The sequence below is a fragment of the Leptonotus elevatus genome, chromosome 5, assembly GCF_054856555.1.
Source record: "Leptonotus elevatus isolate MCC_2025b chromosome 5, RoL_Lele_1.0, whole genome shotgun sequence".
NCBI classification, from domain to species: domain Eukaryota; kingdom Metazoa; phylum Chordata; class Actinopteri; order Syngnathiformes; family Syngnathidae; genus Leptonotus; species Leptonotus elevatus.
In genome coordinates this window covers 14,448,274-14,468,728 of record NC_141243.1, presented here as the reverse complement: position 1 = coordinate 14,468,728, position 20,455 = coordinate 14,448,274, and the positions used below count along the sequence as shown (strand labels likewise).

General features: G+C 40.1%; 2 protein-coding genes across 4 annotated transcripts; both read left to right on the top strand.

Annotated features, from left to right (window-relative positions):
- The first annotated feature begins 330 nt into the window (after nt 1–330).
- On the top strand, nt 331–10,815 carry LOC147173824 (acyl-CoA dehydrogenase family member 11). 2 transcript variants are annotated; one of them, XM_086077259.1, is made up of 15 exons: nt 331–400; nt 1,809–2,109; nt 2,329–2,552; nt 2,651–2,750; nt 4,131–4,248; nt 4,338–4,480; nt 4,559–4,711; nt 5,256–5,350; nt 5,435–5,534; nt 8,812–8,952; nt 9,027–9,119; nt 9,739–9,846; nt 9,936–10,107; nt 10,196–10,262; nt 10,335–10,815. In XM_086077259.1, exons 2-15 carry the CDS (start codon nt 1,837–1,839, stop codon nt 10,453–10,455), a joined length of 1,908 nt encoding a protein of 635 aa, XP_085933385.1. In that variant the 5' UTR covers nt 331–400; nt 1,809–1,836; the 3' UTR covers nt 10,456–10,815. The 2 variants fall into 2 exon arrangements, with proteins under 2 accessions (XP_085933385.1, XP_085933384.1); XM_086077258.1 differs by having other exon boundaries at nt 351–656.
- Nucleotides 10,816–11,309: 494 nt separating this feature from the next.
- slc8b1 (solute carrier family 8 member B1) lies at nt 11,310–20,370 on the top strand. 2 transcript variants are annotated; one of them, XM_086075763.1, is made up of 15 exons: nt 11,310–11,774; nt 12,998–13,150; nt 13,268–13,320; nt 13,594–13,651; nt 14,377–14,482; nt 14,562–14,729; nt 14,820–14,933; nt 15,015–15,089; nt 16,753–16,883; nt 16,963–17,104; nt 18,411–18,532; nt 18,586–18,739; nt 18,814–18,894; nt 19,031–19,095; nt 19,790–20,370. In XM_086075763.1, exons 1-15 carry the CDS (start codon nt 11,613–11,615, stop codon nt 19,970–19,972), a joined length of 1,767 nt encoding a protein of 588 aa, XP_085931889.1. In that variant the 5' UTR covers nt 11,310–11,612; the 3' UTR covers nt 19,973–20,370. The 2 variants fall into 2 exon arrangements, with proteins under 2 accessions (XP_085931889.1, XP_085931890.1); XM_086075764.1 differs by having other exon boundaries at nt 11,311–11,774; nt 15,018–15,089.
- The last annotated feature ends 85 nt before the right edge of the window (nt 20,371–20,455 follow it).

Below are 20,455 nucleotides of genomic sequence, written 5' to 3'. Positions count from 1 at the left end.
CGAAAAAATAAGGCTAAGGAGAAACCCCACACACAAATAATCCAATTTAGTACATGTGATGTGTTTATGTTTAGCACATCTGCCTCGTGGTTAGGTTCAAGATTGCAAGGGAGTGCTATTAAAAAAAAGTCGACAGGTCTTATGACCTGTGACATTATGAAATGTACATAAAACATGCCACAATACGTCAATTTTAATAACGAGAGCTAAATAAGACCTTGATAATGTTGAAAATAAACCTCAAATTCATTTTTCCCTCTCGAAAACACCATTTCATGAACAATATGCCACGGAGGAGGCGGGACTTCCGCTGATGTGTAAAACCCGGAAGTCCGTGGCATCTACCTCATGGCAAACATTTGGCAACAACACGGTACCACTCGTGCCACCTAGCCTAGTGGTGAGGACGCTCTCTGAAAAAATACAAATAAAATCACTGCTCTCTGTTCACTTTTAAATTGATAATATATTTGCATTAACACTTGAAAAACTGCTTTTACATTTTTTTGTAGTTTAATGTAGGTCAGGACTGTGGTACTTGCAATCAGACTTTTTTTTTAGGTGGTACTTTGTGTAAAAGTTTGAGAATGACAGGTGCTTTTATTTTGGAAGCGAAGGTTTGGTAAACATAAACAAAGCTGCTCCATTGTTGCTCGGTAAGCTCGATCGCCTCTTTTCACCAACGTATCTTTTTACGTGTGACTTCGCACTCATATATCATATCAAGACATCACATAAAACATGTTTCTATTCACGTACTGAAGGGTATATTCGTCAACTAAGCTAATTGTTAGCCGAGTGGTCGTCAAGCTCGGCTAACTATCGAAGAAGCTAATACTGTACTGTACTGTACTGTACTGTTGTACTGTATATCATATCTTGGCATAAAAAGCTGAAAATGAACTATGTTGCTCTACCGCAATAATGTCAATAAATGAACTTTGACCCATAATTGAGCTCGACCTGTTTGTTGTACAGATTTTGACAGGAGCTACTTGGACTTTTTTAGTTGAGCTGCTGGGGCAAAACTTTTCAAACAAATAAAGGAAAGGAGGAACGAAATAAGTAGTTGTACAACATCATTGTCCTTTTATATATATATATATATATATATATATATATATATATATATTTTATTTTATTTTTTAACAGTGAATAGTGGTAGCTACTTGTTACTATATCTGTGGCTGCCTCATAGTTCTGAACTTCAATGTTCGAATCTCATAGTAGGTCTTGTGGAAATTAATTATTTAGCAAGCACCAGCATAACATTTGTGTTTATTTTGGCCACATAAAATTATCCTCCCATGATTCTTTTTCTCGCAGACCAAGACAATTCTGTTAAATGTTTGTCTATTTGAAGCTTCAAATAGGCCTATAAAAAACCTAAATTTATTTTCCAGATTGTTTTACTGATCTCGGCTAACTGCTGAAAACTCTACAATACAGGCCTTTCTCTGTGTGCTTGCTTTATCAAGGTACAGTACACTACAGTTCCGAAAAAAAAAGAATAAAATGTAGAATCTAAATTGCTGATAAGTGTGAACAGCTGTTTGCCAGTTATGTGCAGCTGTGGTTGTGACCAGTCTATGGTGTGCCCCGCCTCCCATTCAAAAATCGACAGATGAATGAATGAGTTTAATGTACTGTACTTTTTCCATGGCAGGGGATGCGTATCAACATGCATTTGAAGGTCATAAATGGCACGCATTGTGTCATATGTGGTTCAGTTTTCCGTCAAATCCAAAACCTTCTTGTAAGTTACATGAAGTCTTTTTTTTTTGTCTCGTTCCCCTACCTCATTTCAGACAGTGGACACTAACCAGTCACAGAGCCATGTCAGCCCTTAGGCGTTGCCAGGCTGCTGGCTGCAGTGGCTGGAAGGTGCTGTGCGGTGTCCTTCGGCCCCGCATCCACACCAGAAGCATCAGTAGCATCAAAGCAGGTTCGAGACCATCTGAGGATGAGCAACTCTGGGAAACAGCGGCAGCTCTGCCCTTTTCTGCAGCCAGGCTGGGATCTTTCTTTCAGGACAGACCTGTACTCAAGAATCCTTTTCTGGAGGATGCCTTATTGAGGGGATACTTGAGGAGACACCTTCCTCAAGAGGTTAGTGAGGAATAAGGAGGCGGTTGAATGTCAAAGTCACCGTCAGACAGAAATTGCATTTTGTTTGTAACTTTGTTACTGTAGTGTAAACTTAAGCACTTTTATTCACTTTTGCTGTTTTCCCCCCGTTGATTCGATTTAATTGAAAAGTTTCATTTGTGGTCACCTTATTGGTGGAAATGAATAAAAACATTAAAAAAACACATTTTTATTTCTTAGGCAGTGTTCACAGATTTGTGTGCCTTTGGCAAGCGTGTGGCGTCAGAGGTGGACGTGTGGGGAAGAGAGTGTGAGGTCACTCCCCCGCAGCTGGTGCACTTTGACCCATGGGGACGCCGAGTGGACCGCATCCTGACATCCCCAGCATGGAAACGCATGAAAGAGCTGTCTGCGCAGGAGGGATTGGTTGCCATCGCCTACGAGAGGCCATTTGGAGAGTGGAGGTTTCTTTGCCCCACTTTGTTGTAACTGGTAGTAGTGTAGTGTTATAGGTTGTCGTGGTTGACAAAAGTGAGTTGATGTAAGTGTGTTTTTGTTTCAGCCGGGTTTATCAGATGAGCAAGTTGTACCTCTTTTCCCCCTCCTCTGGCCTCTACACGTGTCCTCTGGCCATGACTGACGGGGCTGCCAAAGTCATTCAGGTTAATAACGTCTCACAAAAAAATTTATCACTTTTTCCTTGATCTTCGCTGAAATGAGCTTAGTAGGTTTATAATTATTTTTGTCAAGCTTCTGCGTCATTGAAGGATGATAAAGTTTGTCCGATGATGCCCATTTAATGAATTATCATGTGGTGCAACCAAAAAGAAAAAAAAATGGCACTTTTATTTTGAAATACATTTAAAGAGGAAGTCAACCTTTTTTTTTCTTTTTCTTTTTACAATAATATGTTTTATGCAGCCTCACTGGTCTAAATATGGTATTCTGGTTAATATTGCGTTAGTGGAATATAAGTTAAGCAGCAAAATTCAGCCGTTTTTATCCATCTCAGGGGGCGGCCATTTAAAAAAACAACAACAATTATTTAAACGTTTTTCTTTTTCTTTTTGCACTTGCTCTCACAAACAAGCACACATACAAACATGGTCTCCCAGGCAGGGAAGCAAACTCACGCCAACCTGCATATCGTAGGCAAGTGACGGTTCCACTCTGCCCCCTGGAGCCCAGGGGTGGCCATTTTGCCACTTGCTGTTGACTGAAGATGACATCAATGTTGCTCAGAGCTCAGGCAATGACCAATCACAGCTCACCTGTTTTCTGAAGTTGCACTGTGATTGGTTGTGATAGATGTCATATTCAGTCGACAGCAAGTGGCAAAATGGCCACCTGCTGAGATGGATAAAAATGGCTGGATTTTGCTTCATAACTGTTATTCCACAAATGTAATATGAATCAGAATGTCATGTTTAGACTAGTGAGGTCACATATAACATATTATTGTCAAGAAATGTTTAAGGTTGACTTTAAAGACAGGAGTTTGTATCATCCACAAGACAATCAAGAAGCTAGGTTTGTACTGTCTCACCTATGTGTAAAAAAAATTACTCTTTGACAAACTTGTATTCAGTTGTCATATTTGGACGTCATGTGTTATGACTTGGGAAAAAAACTAAAACTTTTGTCCAACAAACATTTTTGCTACAAATTACTTTTGTGGCTAGCTAGCTTGTTTTGTTTTGATGGCTAATTGTTAGCCTAATAATTTGATTGAAAATTGAAAATATTATGAGGTACGACCACTGTAGAAAGTTTTCCTTGGTCGATGTATGTCCTAAATTGTTGATAACAGTACATAATAATAAAGTATAAATATTCAATATGTTTTTATCATAAATACAAAATAACTGCGTTCGGTCTGGTGAAATCCTTATCCGTCAATGACCCACATACATTGTGCCACGTCTGTTAGCTGGTGTGCCGTGAGATGTTTCTAACGTAATGTATTGTGCCTTGGCTCAATAAAGATTGACAAACATTCGCTCAGAGAAACATAAATATGGTCTGTGTCTGTTTATGTTAAGTCCATCGGCATTTCTTGGCCTGTAGAAGAAGCCTACAATCGACTAACCAGCCGTCAGCCTGAACAATTCTGGACATCGGGACAGTGGATGACAGAAAGACAAGGAGGCTCAGATGTAGGTGAGTTGCAAGTTATAATAAATCATTATAACTGATGAAAACTCATGTCTGTTAGGTTTCTTATTGCACTTTTGTGTGTATCTGTTCAGCCAGTGGTACAGAAACAATGGCTGTTCCCCAAACGGACGGCTGGTATAAACTTTATGGCTTCAAGTGGTTCACCTCTGCCACTGATGCAGACATGACTCTCACACTGGCCCGTGTGTGCGACACAGCAGGAGCAACAACACCGGTACCGCCTAAACTATTTGTGCATAAGCGTGTAAGAATGACATTTCACCGACATTTTGTGAATATGTGCTTCCTCAAGGGCAGCCGAGGTTTGTCTCTGTTCTATGCAGAGGTGAGTCGAGATCAAGATGGCTGTCTAAGAGGGATTGAGGTTCAAAGGCTGAAGGACAAGCTGGGCACCAGACAGATGCCCACAGCCGAGTTACTGCTGGACAGCCTCCGGGCACACAGGGTCAGTTCTGAAATCAATATGAACTCATTCACTGCCATTGACGACTATAGGCGTTAAAAATTAGTGTGAACTATTTCTATTAGTTTTTTTTTTTAATCTATAATTTTTTTATGAAAACCTAGAATTTTATATTGTACATTTATAACAGATATAAAATTATCATGCGATTAATTACAATTCACGCCCCTTATTTTTTTTTAATTAGGCACGTCAGGCGATTAAACATTTTAATTGTAATTAATCACATGACTTTACTAGTTAACTAACGATTAATCACAAATTTTATATCTGTTATAAATTTACAATACTTTTTTTCCCCCTAGGTTTTACATACTCTTGTTAGCAAAAGTGGCAAAAAAATGTTAAACTAATAGAAATAGTTTAAATGAATTTTTGACGTCTATAGCCATCAATGGCAGTGAATGAGTTCACATGCAATTTTAGTTACTCTCATTATGAATCGGAGTAGATTGTGGTGGTTATACATTTCCGAATAAAATCTACATACAATTGGTTATGTTCATTTACTTTTCTTTATTACCAGCTATCAGAAGAAGGACGAGGTGTGTCCTCCATAGCGAACATGCTGACCATAACCAGGATCCACAACAGCATGTCTGCAGTAGCAGCAATGAGGAGGCACAATACAACTCATGCACTTGCATCACTTCCTGTCCAAGTTTACTCCAATTGAACACATGACTGATGCTTATATGCACTCAGGGTGGTCCAGCTAGCGCGTGACTATGCCACTCGCCGCACCGCTTTCGGAAAGCTTCTTAAAGAGCACCCGCTGCACATGCAGACCCTTGCCAGGATGGAGGTAAGATGGCACAGAAGCCCCATTCAGCATTTCCCGTCATGCTTTTCTCTCCTTTTGAGCGTAGACATCATACTGTCTGTACATACTGTGCAACTTGCCAACCCTGCCTTGAGCTTTGCCTGTTGCTGTGATACACCCACCATATTGGATGTGGCGACTCTGCTTGTCAACTAATACAAGTAAATGGACTTTAGACAAACAATAATGTGCACAAAATTGATGCCTCTCATCCACCATACACACACATACAATGCATGTGACTTTTAATCTGATGATTATAAATATTTACTCCAAAGACCGGTATAGTTTAATATTAATCATCACATCTGTACTGTAACAGTCCTGCATATATTGGTAGTTGTCATAATAGTATGATTGTTTTTGGTGCCAATCTGCTGCTTTCTCAACCCTTTGGCTTTGGGGAAACCTAAATAATAGTAGATTGCAACTAACAACAGAGTTGTTACCTTTGGGCAAGTCAGTTAAATATAAATGACTTCTGCTTTCACTGCAGAAATGATTGCCCAACTTCAACAACTTCATAGTATTAGCCACTAAATAAGCAAATTGTGTTGGCAAAAGGTCGGATTTTGTGTGTAAAACAGTTGGTATAATTTCCAAGCAGCAAATAAATGAGGCATTGTCACAGCTGCTCTTTTCCACATCCAATATGGCAGCGACATTGACATGAATTCACGTCTTAGTCAAGGTGGAGGAAATTGTGAAGTGTTCCAAATACCAGTTAAGGTAGGCACAAAATCTCCAGGCATCTACTAGAAAAGCTCAACTTTATTAAAGGCACTTTAACTCATTCACTGCCATTGACGGTTATAGACGTCAAATATTAATTTTAACAATTTCTATTAGTTTAAATTTTTTTCCCATTTTTGTTAACAAGAGTATGAAAACCTAGATTTGTTTATTGTACATTTAGAATAGATATAACATTTGTGATTAATCATGAGTTAAATCGTGAAGTCATGCAATTAATTACGATTAAAAAATGTAATCGCCTGATGCTCCTAATTTTTAATAATCTTTTCTTTTCTTTAATCGCGTCAGGAGATTACATTTTTTAATTGTAATTAATCGCATGACTTCAATAGTTAACTCACAATTAATCATTTTTTTTATCTGTTCTTAACTCTTTGACTGCCATAAACGTTATAAAACGTTTAGCATAAACCTAGGGAAGGGCGCCGAGGACGTTAAAAGACGTCCCCTATGTTTTTTTTTTTTTTTTTCAAAAACGGGTGCAGGAAAGCCTTGGGCAGCTGTGCTGAAAGTATCAGGCAGATATGATTAGTCAAAGACTCGTTTTGGCCCCTAGAGGGCAGCGATGACTCTCTTTGCACAAGGTTGGATGGGCCGCCCACCGTGGGCGTCAGTAGAAGACGTGAGGCGGAGCTAGAGTGTTGAGGAGACAATGGCTGATCCAAGCCACAATGGCTAGACCAAGCAACCGGTTACAAGCAGCTCACGCTTGAGCATTTTTTTCAAAGACGGAAAGCATCAATCAATACTAAAAAGCGCATTGATGTCAACGATGATGATGACAACGAGCTCTACGCCAAAGTTGGAAGCTTTGGCCTGTTACTATCACGTAGTAAGCCTCACCGGCTACGCGCGGCTAGCGCGGCTAGCGCTGCTAAGGCCGGAAAACGCGCACAATAGCCGGCCGGGTACTTCTGCACAAGCGGACATTCGATCGGGCGATGGAGAGTTGGCATCGACCAATGCAGATTGATGATGATGATGATGATGACTGCGAGTTTGACGCCAAAGTTGGAAGCCTGGACGTGTTTACGATCACGTAGTAAGCCTCACCGGCTACGCGCGGCTAGCGCGGCTAGCGCTGCTAAGGCCGGAAAACGCGCACAATAGCCGGCCGGGTACTTCTGCACAAGCGGACATTCGATCGGGCGATGGAGAGTTGGCATCGACCAATGCAGATTGATGATGATGATGAAGATGAAGCTCTACGCCAACGTGACTGTTATGAACACGTAGTAAGCCCCACCGGCAAAGCGCGGCTAGCGCTGCTAGCGCTGCTAAGGCCGGAAAACGCGGAGCTGCACAAGCGGACATTCGATCGGACAATGAAGAGTACCCCGAGTCCAATGCATATTCATCGGAGGAGCGGGTACAGTCTGATCACGGAGAAGACACTGTTTCTGGACTACGATGCCACCATGAATGGAGTGGATAAAATGGATCAGAACATCTCCTACCAACCCGGTATAGCAACTGAAGGACACGGGGAAGCGAGACGTAACACCACCGTAACGTAACCGTAGCATGATCCTGATATTAGACTTGATGACACACTGCAGTATATACTTGCTATTCCCCGGAAAAAAACGGCCTGCAAGAAAGTGGCACACGCGAAGAGGCAATCTGTTGTGCAAATGCTGTTACGTCTCTTTGCACGCAGGAGAGTGTTACAAAAAGAAAAACTGTCGTTGAAACATCCACATATTTGTAAATAGCACCACAGTTGCACACATTTGTAAATAGTTTGCCAAATTGTTGTCAAATTGTTACACTGTTGAATGTAAATAAACGTATTTTGCTATCAAAAAACACTTTTTCATTCTTGGTGGTAGTGTTTTATAGAAGTAAAGCACTATTTAGGTGTTTGTGGCATCATTCATGGACAAAAAGAAGTGTCAAATTCACTAGAATGCATGAAATAATATCGTTTCACTAAAAGCTTGATTTCTCCGTATTTTGGTCCAACACAGGCGAAATTGGGTCAAACTAACCATTTTCTATTGTTGATTACTAAAGAACGGAATAAGGTAGAAACAAACTCTTTTTTTCTGATGAAAGATGAAAGTCCAATCTTTCATTTGGTAGTACGTGTGTTTCCATAGTCCAAACAGAACATTTTCTGTGGACCTTGAAAATCAGTCAAAATGCTTAAATCGGCTGGCACTGGCGGCATCCCTTTTCTGAAAACGTCTGGCAGTCAAAGAGTTAATGTACAATAAAAAAAACTAGGTTTTCATACTCTTGTTAACAAAAGTGGGAAAAAAATGTAACTAATTGAAATAGCTCAAATTAATTTTTGACGTCAATAGCCGTCAATGGCAGTGAATGAGTTAAATGGTTGCAAATGTGTAATGACTCCCATTTACATCCAACATGAGTTTTTGAAATGATAGGTCTTGGTCTCATTTGCTTATAGACCACAAAACCCTGGCATTTAACAGAGGTGCGTAGACTTTTGATAGTCACTGTACATGTGATATGCCATTGCCTGTGACGTGTGCAGGTGGAGACCCGCGGCGCTTTCCTCCTGGTGATGGATGTCTGTCGCCTTATGGGACGAGAGGAGAGCGGCATCGCCACTGAGTTTGAGACGCACCTCTTACGTCTGCTCACACCTGTCGTCAAACTCTACACTGGCAAACAGGCACGCGCGAGTACTTTGTACTAGCTGACGTTTAACCCACTGAGTCTGGACTCTGAGCTGGTGTCTCATTTCAGGCGGTCGCTGTGGTGTCGGAGGGTTTGGAGAGCTTTGGCGGGCAGGGCTACATGGAAGACACCGGGTTGCCGGTACTACTTCGAGATGCACAGGTGAAAAAGTACACAGGTTTTCTTCTGGCTTGTAAGGAGCGCCTACATAGTTAACTCATTCACTGCCATTGACAGCTATAGACGTAAAAAAATTATTTGAACTATTTCTATTAGTTTATTTTTTTTCCATTTTTGTTAACAAGAGTATGAAAACCTATAAAAAATTTTGTACATTTAGAACAGATATAACATTTTTGATTAATCGTGAGTTAACTAATGAAGTCATGCAACTAATTACGATTACAAATTTTAATCGCCTGATGCCCCTAAATTTTTAATAATATATATATATTTTTTAAATTTGTAATAATATTTTTGTTTTGTTTTTTAAAGAAAAGATTATTAAAAATTAGGGGCGTCAGACAAGTACTATTTTTAATCGTAATTAATCGCATGACTTCACTAGTTTACTCACGATTAATCACAAATTATATAGCTGTTCTAATACAATATTTTAAAAAAACACTAGGTTTTCATACTCTTGTTAAATAAAAGTGGGAAAATTTTTTAAACTAATAGAAATGGTTAAAATGATTTTTTTTACGTCAATGGCAGTGAATGAGTTAAACACCATCTCCATATCGATGGTACATTTGATGCTTTTTTGTGTGTGTGTCAGGTGCTGAGCATATGGGAAGGTACAACAAACATTTTGTCCCTGGACCTGCTGCGCTCCGTGAATCGAAGCTCAGGAATGGTTCTCCATGCTTATTTCACGCATGCCAAAGTAAAAGCTTGTTGGATGCACACGTCAAACGAATCCACCAATTGTAGTGAAGCGGGAATGATCGAGTGAAACTGCATGTGTGTGTGTAGTCTCTGATTGCAGGAGCTTCAGGTGTCTCCTCTCTGGATCCAGCTGTGAGAGCAGTAGATGGGGCCCTCTTTGAACTGAAAGGATTTGTCCAGGAAGCGGCCACTAAAGTGCCGGGCTATCTGGAACTGGCAGCCAGAGACTTGGCATACAGCTTGGCTCGCATTTATACAGGTACATGATAAATGCAAAAATAAACAGCACATTTGAATGGATGAAACTGATGTCCATTAATTGCGCACATCCTTCGCCTTAATCATAGGTGCCCTTCTTATTGACCATGCAAGTTGGAAAGGAGCATCTCCAGCGGACGTCTATGCAGCTCTTAGGTAAAAAAAACAACAACAACAAAAAACAATAGAATTTAAAACAAATGGAGATATTTTTGTATTGTTCATCAGGTGGTGTGAACAAGACTTATGCGTCGTGGCAGCTAACAGGGCGAGAGGATGTTACGATGCCAACACGCCACGACTTGATTCCGCGCTTGTGTTCGACCAGGCAACTGAGGGCAAAAACTGATGCATTCTGTACTTCTAACGTTTATACAGTATTTCATCTGTATTAGTTACTTTATCGTACACTTTTTTGTAGATGCCGGTAACAGCAAATTAAAACTGCTTTGGATTGCATGGCCAATGGAAATGGTCTAATTGTGAAGCAATAAAAGTATATAATATTCTATTTGTATTAATATAACCTAATGGTATTTCTCTTTGTGATCTTTAGTAAATGTTTTTGTGCTTCAAATGAAAAATTCAGGAGCTTGTACAGTTTAATTTAAATTGTAAAGTTCACAGCCATGATGCCTTCAAAAGTTTGTAAATATGGAAAGATTATATGCAGACTTAACAAGAAAATAAACATATTTGAAATTTCCAATTGTATCGCGTTGTAACGTCCTTGTAGCTTACGTGGTTAAAGAACGACACGGTTGCTCAATGCTATTCAACAGAAATCACATTAATTCAGGAGGTGTTATCGGTCACACCTCGCGCCCCGCCAAGTCACTCCGCACTTTCAAGATTATGCAGCACTCCTATACTTTCATCTGAAATGTTCCTTTGATCCGCTGAGCCTGACAACGCACTCACACTTGTGAAAAAAGCAAATCCATTGTATGCAACTGTTTACAAATATCCTTAGAAGTGCGTGGCTTCACCATCCAATTGTGTTAGTGTCGTCTTCCAATGTTTATGTCAAACCGTATTTTTGTTTCGTATACTGTGTAACCATGTTGAGTTTTACAATACGAATCATATGAATTTCTTGAAACAGGTTTGTTTTCGTTTTTTAATGAACAGCGAGTGAACGTTTCCGCGTGTGCTGTGATGGGAAGCAAGGGAGAAGCGTTGACTTTTCGAGAAGTCATTGAAGGAAGCACACGTAGTTGGTGTTGTGGTGGGCGGAGCTTCCCTTGAGGTGTCGAGAATTCGCGGACGTTTTTAGCAGTCGCATCTGGAAAGACAGCCAAAGAATCGCACTTCACGTCTACGTGAATGTGCAGCTATACAGGATATCGACTTATATGTTTTTAATGTTTATTGACAATATTTTTAGTTCAGTTTTAGCAGAAAACGAAATAGGACTGCAGCCTCCGCCGTCGTTTTACGTGTAGCTGTCACCAGAATGGACGTGGCTCCTGGATAAAGAAAGAAAACGGCAAGAACAACAAAATAATGTCTGTGGCTACTCTGTTGTGTCTCCTGGTTGGGACATTTTTGTCCCAGCATGCCGCCTCGGACTTCTCTGTCCTCACGACCCGGACAGGTGGGGAAGTAGACGGAGGGTCCGTGAATGCCTCACTGGCCATCACAGCTCAGATAAACAACGACGACAAGGTTGGTGAGATAAGACGTGAACATGAACTGTCCACCTTATGTTAGATTTATTGGCCACAATTATCATTTATAGTTTCTTATGAAAATATGCTCTCGTTAAGTCAAATCTAACATGTCAGCAGATTCGGGTCACATGATCACAGGCACTAATAACGACAGCTGAAATCGTGTTTCTACCTGTGAACCAGTGAACTTGTTGATTTGTTTGTGTACTGTACCGGACACGTCACATAAACAATACAGTAATTACTCTAATATTGATGTTTCTAATATAAAACACATTTTTAACAATATTACAAATGACTGTTCACTTTACTGCACTATAAATAAAGCTTCATCATTCAAAAAGAATTACATTAGTGAGGATAAAAGTGACCTCCATTGTACTACGATATCTGCTATACAAAAACTATGGTACAATACAAAGCAAATACAATATGACTTTATGTTAAATTTAAATTACATTTTAAATACAGATATTTTAATTAAAAAAAGAAGAAGTGTTTAGAATTTTGTTTAGAATTTGGGAGCTTGTGGAAAACAAATAATAAAAAATAATATATTTTTTTAATGCATGTAATAAATAACAGGGGTGTTCCGTACCACTTTTTCCCCCCTGGACCGATACCGATACCAATACAACTATTCACCAATGAGGATTAGCTGACATGTCAAACTGCTGCAGTATTGCGGCAACTACTGCCGAGTAGGACATAATGTCAGATACATTGGCTGGTATCAGAATCCTCCACGAGTACCCGGTACCTTAAAATCAGGTTGCATCGGCACAATACTGATGTCTGTTGCAGGTACTCGCCCGTCTCTAATAATTAAATTGCGAATGTATTCTTTTTAAGCCTGCATTTTTTATATAGATATATTTGTAAAACATTTTTGTTGCACAATTATAATTGATTATTGATATGTACATGTTCCAGATCATTACATCACTAGCCTATATATATGTTTTTTTAAGCAGTATGTGTTGCCACAATGTTGGCAAATATAAAGTATTCCGCTGTTGTCAAAAATTTACACAACAGGAAACGCATCATTTTGCCCACAACATAATGAAACTCTCTTTGACTTTTTAGAGATACTACATCATGTAAGTAGTGATTAATTAGCGCTTAGCTAATGCCTGCAATAAACAAATGGAGCATACGGGGAATTGATGAAAACTCATATAAACAGACAGTATTCTTGTGCGTTTGTGTGTTCAGTGCGATCATGTGATGAACGTCAGCGCTGCAGACCGCTGCGCGTTCGTGAAGAACGCGCCAGACTGCAGCGTGGAGGATGGTTTCGTCAACTATCTCCAAGTGGCCTTCTGTCTGCTTCCTCCTGACCTCACACCCCTCACAGTCATTCTCTGTGTAAGTCGCTTGTGTGCCGGGGAACGTTAGTAATGTAAATGCACTCGACTTTTGGTTTTGCATCCTTGAAAAGAAAATTGAACACATCTGATATTTCTTCCCGCCGATTCTCCACAGATTATATGGCTGTTCGTTTTGTTCGTCATACTTGGCCTCATCGCATCAAAGTTGTAAGTCTATTTTGTGTCAAAAATGTTGTCTGACTTTTCTTCATTCATTGTATAGCGCGTGAATTGACCTATTCGTTGTGTTACTACTGCTTCGGTCACATGCGCATTAGCATGTCAAATCTTCATTTGTTTCACTTCACTTGGTGTGACTTTGGAAGTGGACTTTGTTCTGCTTTTATACGTCACTACACTGACCATGAACGGGAAAAGAGGTTTCTGTTTAGAAAAGATTTTCAAAATGGTAACAACTAGTTCTTCTCTGTTTCTCCACAGTTTTTGTCCTAACCTGTCAGCCATCTCCACAAGTCTGCATCTCACTCACAACGTAGCCGTATCCTTCATCTAGCAACCCGCGCTCGCAATCTCAACAAAACTGGTTTTAGATCAAATTCTAATCTTGGATTTCCCATCTTTAAATGACCAGACATATTTTGATATGCTGAAAAAAGAAACCACCTATTCATTTTCTGTAGCACTTCCTCATTTCTTCTGTAAATGTTTATTTATTCAACCTTTATTTATCCGGGCACGATAAGGCAATTGACAACAGTTACTCATTTGCATTGCCGACATGGCTGCAGAGTAAACAAAGCAAAATAAAAGCAAATGAAAAAAACCAGTATAGTTTTAAATCAGTGGTTCTTAACCTGGGTTTCGATCGAACCTCAGGGGGTCCCGAAAATGTCGAGACACACATCCGACTCAAATGCAAGTGTTCGCACTACATTGCTGGCCTAGTCGACATGTGACTGTTGTGGTGGTACGTCGTGTGATTTTGTTATTTAAAAAAAAAAAGAAAGTGGTTGTATGACCATATGCACTATGAATTTACATGTATAACACGTGGTGTTCCACAAGGTTCAATTCTGGGGCCTCTGCTGTTTTCATTGTATCTGTTGCCCCTGGATTCCATCTTAAGAAAACAGCGGTGGTTGTTTTAAAGTGCACATGTCGAATAACAGGTTCTCGACATGGTAAAACGGGTCCAGCTCAAATGTGCACAAATGTCAGACATCATTCACGTCTATAGTCTCCTTGACTAATATTTTCGTCGAGGGTGTGACCTTCCTGGCTCTTGGTAACGGAGCTCCAGACATCTTCAGTGCCATAGCGGCGTTCTCCCGCCCGCACACCGCTGGGCTGGCGGTCGGAGCGTTATTTGGTAGGCGAGCGCACGATAAGATTGTGACTATCAAGCTGAACTGTGCAAATGATCCGCTTTTGTCCGCCACTCCTGGCAGGCGCCGGCGTTTTTGTCACCACAGTTGTCGCCGGCAGCGTGGCGCTGGTCAAACCTTTCGCCGTGGCCTCGCGTCCTTTCTTGCGTGATGTCATCTTCTACATGGTGGCGGTGTTCTGGACTTACCTTATCCTGTTTCGAGGAACCACCACGCTGGGAGAAACTTTGGGTACGCACAGCACAGAGACTCCATTTCCCACAATTCCTTGTTGTCGCTTGCAGCTTTCACAGCATTTATTTCTGTATCTCATGTTTGTAGGGTACTTGGGCCTCTATGTGGTGTATGTGTTGACGGTAGTCATCAGCGCCTACATCTATAGCCGACAAAAACGTTTGCGCAGTGCAACCATCGACAATGTTTCACATATTCAAGGTTCAAAACACACACACACGCACGCACGCGCATGCACATATCAAGCAACACAAATTCATTCTGGGTTTATTTCCTTTGCAGCAGGATTTGAGTCGTCGGACTCGTACGATAACGACGTGCCATGTCTGTTAGCTGGGACAGACCAACAGGAATATGGTGGGAAAGACACACGTAGTCACAACAAATTATATTATATTCTGCTTCTGGGTGAATTTTCAGGATAAAACTAAAACGCACCGTGACCTTTAATTGAAATTAATATCACAATCAGATTTATTGGCTAAGTCAGCAAGGAGTTTGTCTTCACAGCCACAATCTGTCCGAAAAACACGGAAAAATAATGAGCGACAGAGAGAGACGGGACAGGAAGCCTGGCGGTTTCGCTACTTAGCGCCTTGAGTTTCTTGGATGGAAAAAAATGAAAAGGAAGGAGGGAAATGAACAAAGCCCTGCAAGCCAATGAAATAAGGCAAATTCGCGGTAGGCTGGACTGCTCTGTGCACTGCTCGGGGCTGCTATTCCAGCCAGCACATTAATTTCCTCCGTCCTGCGGATCAGTTTCGTTGTGATGGACAAATGAAGCTTCATGAAGCATTTGTGATATTTTTTGACTCCTCTAGATGGCACTTTTGGTTTAAAGATGAAGTGGGGATTTAATCCATTTCCATTGCTCTAGCCTTCATTTTTTAAACCAAGAGCACCATTTAGAGGAGTAAAATAATATTGCAAGTGCTTCATGAAGCTCCATTTTCCCGTCACTACCGTTTCAACAAATAAAGTATGTTGAGTTCACAACGTCTTTGTATCTATTATCACATTCTCATACACATTTTCTCCTACCACACAAAGGTAGGACATAACATTATATGTGCTACCTTTGTTAGCTAAAGATAATTTAACACCAAAAGTGGCAATCATTTAATACATGACAAGAAACAACAACACTTAAACTACATTACACTTTGTCTGCACAAAATAACAAATTAACACAGTCTCAAGTGTTACTAATGGCAAGAAAGCATGCTGGGTAAGCCTCTAAGTTAGCGGTAGTCTGCTAAGTAGCCCACCGGAAGTGGTGTGAATAGCTTTCAAATGAGGGCGCTAACAGGAAGTGCTACGTTAGCGGCCTAAATGTTGCTGATTTAACACTTAACGTGTAAAGTGTTTGATATCCGCTCTCAGTGTAAAGTATCTTATTCCAGGTTATATAAACTTGCCTATTGGTCCCTTTTTGCTAATTTCTACCATTTTAATTTTTATCATCATTAAAACATTGTAAACTAAAGTGAGCCATGAAACTAGTGTGAACTGGTGTGAACGCTTACTTTTCTACTTGTGCCTTGTGATGGGAAAGTATGAGAATTAAATACAAGCAACAACAAAATGGTTGACGGGAAAAAAGCTCAAGAGAACAAACAGAAAGAGCCTGGATGGAGTACAACAGAACGAAGACCGCTACTACCAAACAAAAGAGAGAAGCAAAAACCTTCACAAGGCAGAAATAGAAAATCACAGTAGTACTTCCTGTAATGGCTGACCGGCCGGGAAGAATCGGCTGGCGGGACAAGTCAAACGGGGAACAAGCGAGTGCTGCGGAACAATAACCCTTTCACCTGCTAATTGATAACCGCCCGCAGGTGCGTCATAGGAAACCACCAAAACACTCTATGGAGCCTGAAAACAAAAGAAACAAAAACAAAGCAGCTCGGCTTCAATTTTACAGAACGCCAAGGGTTCATCTGTGACACTTCGCCGAATATCCCCAACTTTTTACGAGTTGTGTATTCGTTGATATTCATGAACGCGTCTTGCCTTTCAGAGTCTGAATACAGGCCCCTCCTGCAATACCCCGAGTCCACCAGCCAGATCCTGCTGAGCTCCCTCAACCCGGTGGACAACCGGCAGTGGAGGAGGAAAAGCTGGAAGTGGAGAGTCATCAAAGTGTTGAAGGTGCGCCAAACGATAGACGCACCAAGCCCAATCGGCTCCATGTGAACGTTTTATTAAAATGGCGGCGTCCACCTCTCAGACCCCCGTGGAGGTCATACTGCTGCTGTGCATCCCCGTTGTAGATCTCGATAAAGAAGACAAGAACTGGAGACGACCTCTCAACTGTCTTCATCTGGTCACTGCCCCGCTCATTTGCGTGCTCGCTTTCCAGTCTGGAATTTGTAAGTGGAAAGAGGAAATGACTTATTTACGGTATGGTTGTTGGGATTTCATGTCTTTTCTGAGATGTCAACATTCAATATTATTTTGGCTAGCAAAGTAAATCCTTAAAGTGCATCACCAAAAAAAAAAGAGTCATCATGAAAGGGGGAAGTCAAGACAAAAATGTTCTTCACAATAGTTTGTTCTATGTGCCCTCACTCGTCTCAACATTTGTGGAATATGAATTAAGCAGCAAAATCTACTCATTTGCATCCATCTTATCAGGCGGCCATTTTGTCAACTTGCTGTTGACTGAACAAAAAGAAGGCAAACAAGCTTTCCCAGCTCCCGTTATGCCCGTCCAACCCTTAACACACAAATAAGTAATAGTCACTAAATAAATTGTGCATTAGAAGCGGAAATAGCTTAAATAAAGTTTTAGAAAAACTACAAGGGGTAAAGCTAAATAATGGCAAATAAAAAAGTTCATGTAAAATTAAGCATGAATTCATACAAGTAAAAATTAAATTGTGTCAGCATAAAAATCCTAAATTAAATGATTATTATTATTTTTACATCTCATTATGCTGGCCACCTCTAAGTAAAATCAACTTAAATGCTGCAGGAGGCCACAATTTTTCGTCAGTGCTATTCAGGAATGAATATGTGCAAAATACATGCACTTATTATATTTAATTTTTCAAATTACAGTACATTTAATATATAGATTTTATTTGTGCAATTTTTTTCACAAACATCAACTCACTCAAAATTTGTAATGATATTGAGGTTTGTCCTGCATATTATTCTAAATGCACACCAAAAAAAATATATTAAAGCCTACTCATGTTGTAGTAAAGAGAGAGTTTGGCCAACTCGGTTTTCAGCAGGGTAACAAGATGGCGTCTATATGTCAAGTGACCAGCATGGTCAACTGCTGGTTGGCCAAAACTCTCTCTTATATATGGCTCTGGTCTAACTAAACCATGTCTGCCATCCAGTGGTGAATGGTGATATTACATCTTAAAACTACAATCATTTACCCCTTGCTTTTCGTGGAAAACATATATTGAATAATATATAGATTTAATCTTTATCAGCATTTTTTGAAGACGTTTTGGGGTTTGTATGGGCCAAAATTAAATTATGAATACATACTGTGTACTATAATCAGTATTTGGTTCAGTTTTTCTGAAAAAGCTTTTTTTTTTAAAGTAAGTACAAAGGAAATTCCTTCCTGAGTCTTCTTTAACAAAGGCTTTAAAAAAAAAATCATTTCCATTAATATTGACCGCATTGTTACATTTCTTGTTCAAAATTGTCCAGTTGGAGATTACTTGATCGAGGGCCAGTTTCCTCTGTGGGTGCTGACTCTTCTCCTGGGACTCTTTCTGTGCGCTATCGTCTTCTGCAGCACCACCAACGAGTGCCCGCCAAGATATCACCCAGTAAGTGTGTGTGAACATTTTGCTTTCGAACACATCTGATATCGCTTTGCCAGGTCTTCGCTCTTTTGGGCTTCCTGGTGAGCGCGGTGTTGATCAGCGCGGCGGCGTCCGAGGTGGTCAGTATTCTGCACATGCTCGGCGTGGTGCTCAGTCTCAGCAACACGGTGCTGGGTTTGACTCTCCTGGCCTGGGGCAACAGCATCGGAGGTGAGCCCGCTCACAATGGTTTGGTTTATGTGCGGTTGAAAAAGAAAATTCAATGTTAACTTGTCTTTTATCAGACTGTTTCTCGGACATCACCCTGGCACGACAGGGTTACCCCAGGATGGCCATATCGGCCTGCTTCGGGGGTATCATTTTCAGTATCCTTTTTAAAAAAAAATTTTTTTTTTACCTTACTCGCTTTGGGTTTGACGTCAGGTGAATATGAGATAAGGGAGCTACAGTTGTTTACATGAAGTAACGGTATAACCTGTACCTTAACTGCGTCTCCACCAGACATGTTACTTGGGGTGGGTTTGGGCTGTTTGGTGCAGAGGATCAAAACACACTCTGAAGTGCAGGTAGGTCACACGCACAAAACGGATTATCTACAAATAAATACACATAACTTGCACAATGGGATGATGTCCAGTACAAGCAATGTATCAAATATGTTCAGTTTTAAAGGTATTATTTCAATAAACTTCTTTGACACCAATTGCTACTTTCCTATTAGCCAAACTTTGGCGCCATCTTGTCGAAAAAGCTTCTTTTTTTTTTTTAACTCATTCACTGCCATTGACGGCTATAGATGAATTTGAACTATTTTGTTTTTTTCCCCTCCACTTTTGTTAAGAGTATGAAAACCTAGAATGTTTTTATTGTACATTTAGAACAGATATAAAATGTATGATTAATCACGAGTTAACTACTGAAGTCATGCGATTATTTATGATTTAAAATTTTTGATCGTCTGAGGCCCCTAATTTTTAATAATCTTTTTTTTTATTAGGGGCCTCAGGCGATTAAAATTTTTAATTGTAATTAATCACGACTTCACTAGTTAACTCGATTATTTTTTTTATCTGTTCTAAATGTACAATAACATGTTTTTCTAGGTTTTCATACTCTTAACAAAAGCGGAAAAAAAGTAAAATAGAAATAGTCCAAATGAATTTTTGACATCTATAGCCGTCAATGGCAGTGAATGAGTTAATAACCAAGTTGGATTCCACAGGCATTTTTATTTTTAATCACTGCTGTTTTCCTTCTCAGCTGGAACCAGAGGGACTGCTGACCTGGATCCTGGCAGGTTCTCTGGGCTTATCTTTGGTTCTGTCTTTTATCATCGTTCCACTGAGCCGCTTCCACTTGGGTCGGCCCTACGGCATTTTCCTCCTCGTCTTCTACGGCATTTTCCTCCTCGTCGCTCTGCTCACAGAGTTTGGCATCATCTGAGCACTCGATCACAACTGATAGACTGGAACCACCTGAGCACTGTTTTTATACTTGACTGCTAGCTACAAGCGCGCTGTGTTGTCGTCACGTAGCCAAGCAGTTTTTACTCGAGAAGGGCATAACACGAATGTGCCAGAATTATTTTTTTAATCGTATGACCGACCGACACTGCGATGACAATGTGGGTGTTCAAAAAGAGGACACAGGTAAAAACCGATTCAGCATTTCTGCTTTTAAACGCTGTACAATAACAGAATGCACTGTACATGACAATCAAATTGATTTTGCCTTTCACATACTGTTACACTATTTTGTCATTTGTCCCCCCCCCAAAAAAAATCTTCATTTGGTCTGAATTATTAAAATTCATTTGCTAAATCAAGTACAGCACAGAAGTACGAGTTCTGTCAAATAATGTTTTAAGTAATGCTTGTTAAGTTGAGCTTTAAAAAAAATAAAAATAAAAATAAATAAACTGTGAAA

What these genes read in the sequence shown, in the direction of transcription:
- LOC147173824 (XM_086077259.1), top strand. Translation starts at nt 1,837, where the DNA reads ATGTCAGCCCTTAGGCGTTGCCAGGCTGCTGGCTGCAGTGGCTGGAAG. An exon ending in GGGCTGCCAAAGTCATTCAG is followed by an intron (nt 2,751 to 4,130) that starts GTTAATAACGTC and finishes GTTTATGTTAAG; the next exon opens with TCCATCGGCATTTCTTGGCC. An exon ending in CTTGGCTCGCATTTATACAG is followed by an intron (nt 10,108 to 10,195) that starts GTACATGATAAA and finishes CCTTAATCATAG; the next exon opens with GTGCCCTTCTTATTGACCAT.
- slc8b1 (XM_086075763.1), top strand. Translation starts at nt 11,613, where the DNA reads ATGTCTGTGGCTACTCTGTTGTGTCTCCTGGTTGGGACATTTTTGTCC. An exon ending in CACGCTGGGAGAAACTTTGG is followed by an intron (nt 14,730 to 14,819) that starts GTACGCACAGCA and finishes TCATGTTTGTAG; the next exon opens with GGTACTTGGGCCTCTATGTG. An exon ending in AAACACACTCTGAAGTGCAG is followed by an intron (nt 19,096 to 19,789) that starts GTAGGTCACACG and finishes TTTCCTTCTCAG; the next exon opens with CTGGAACCAGAGGGACTGCT.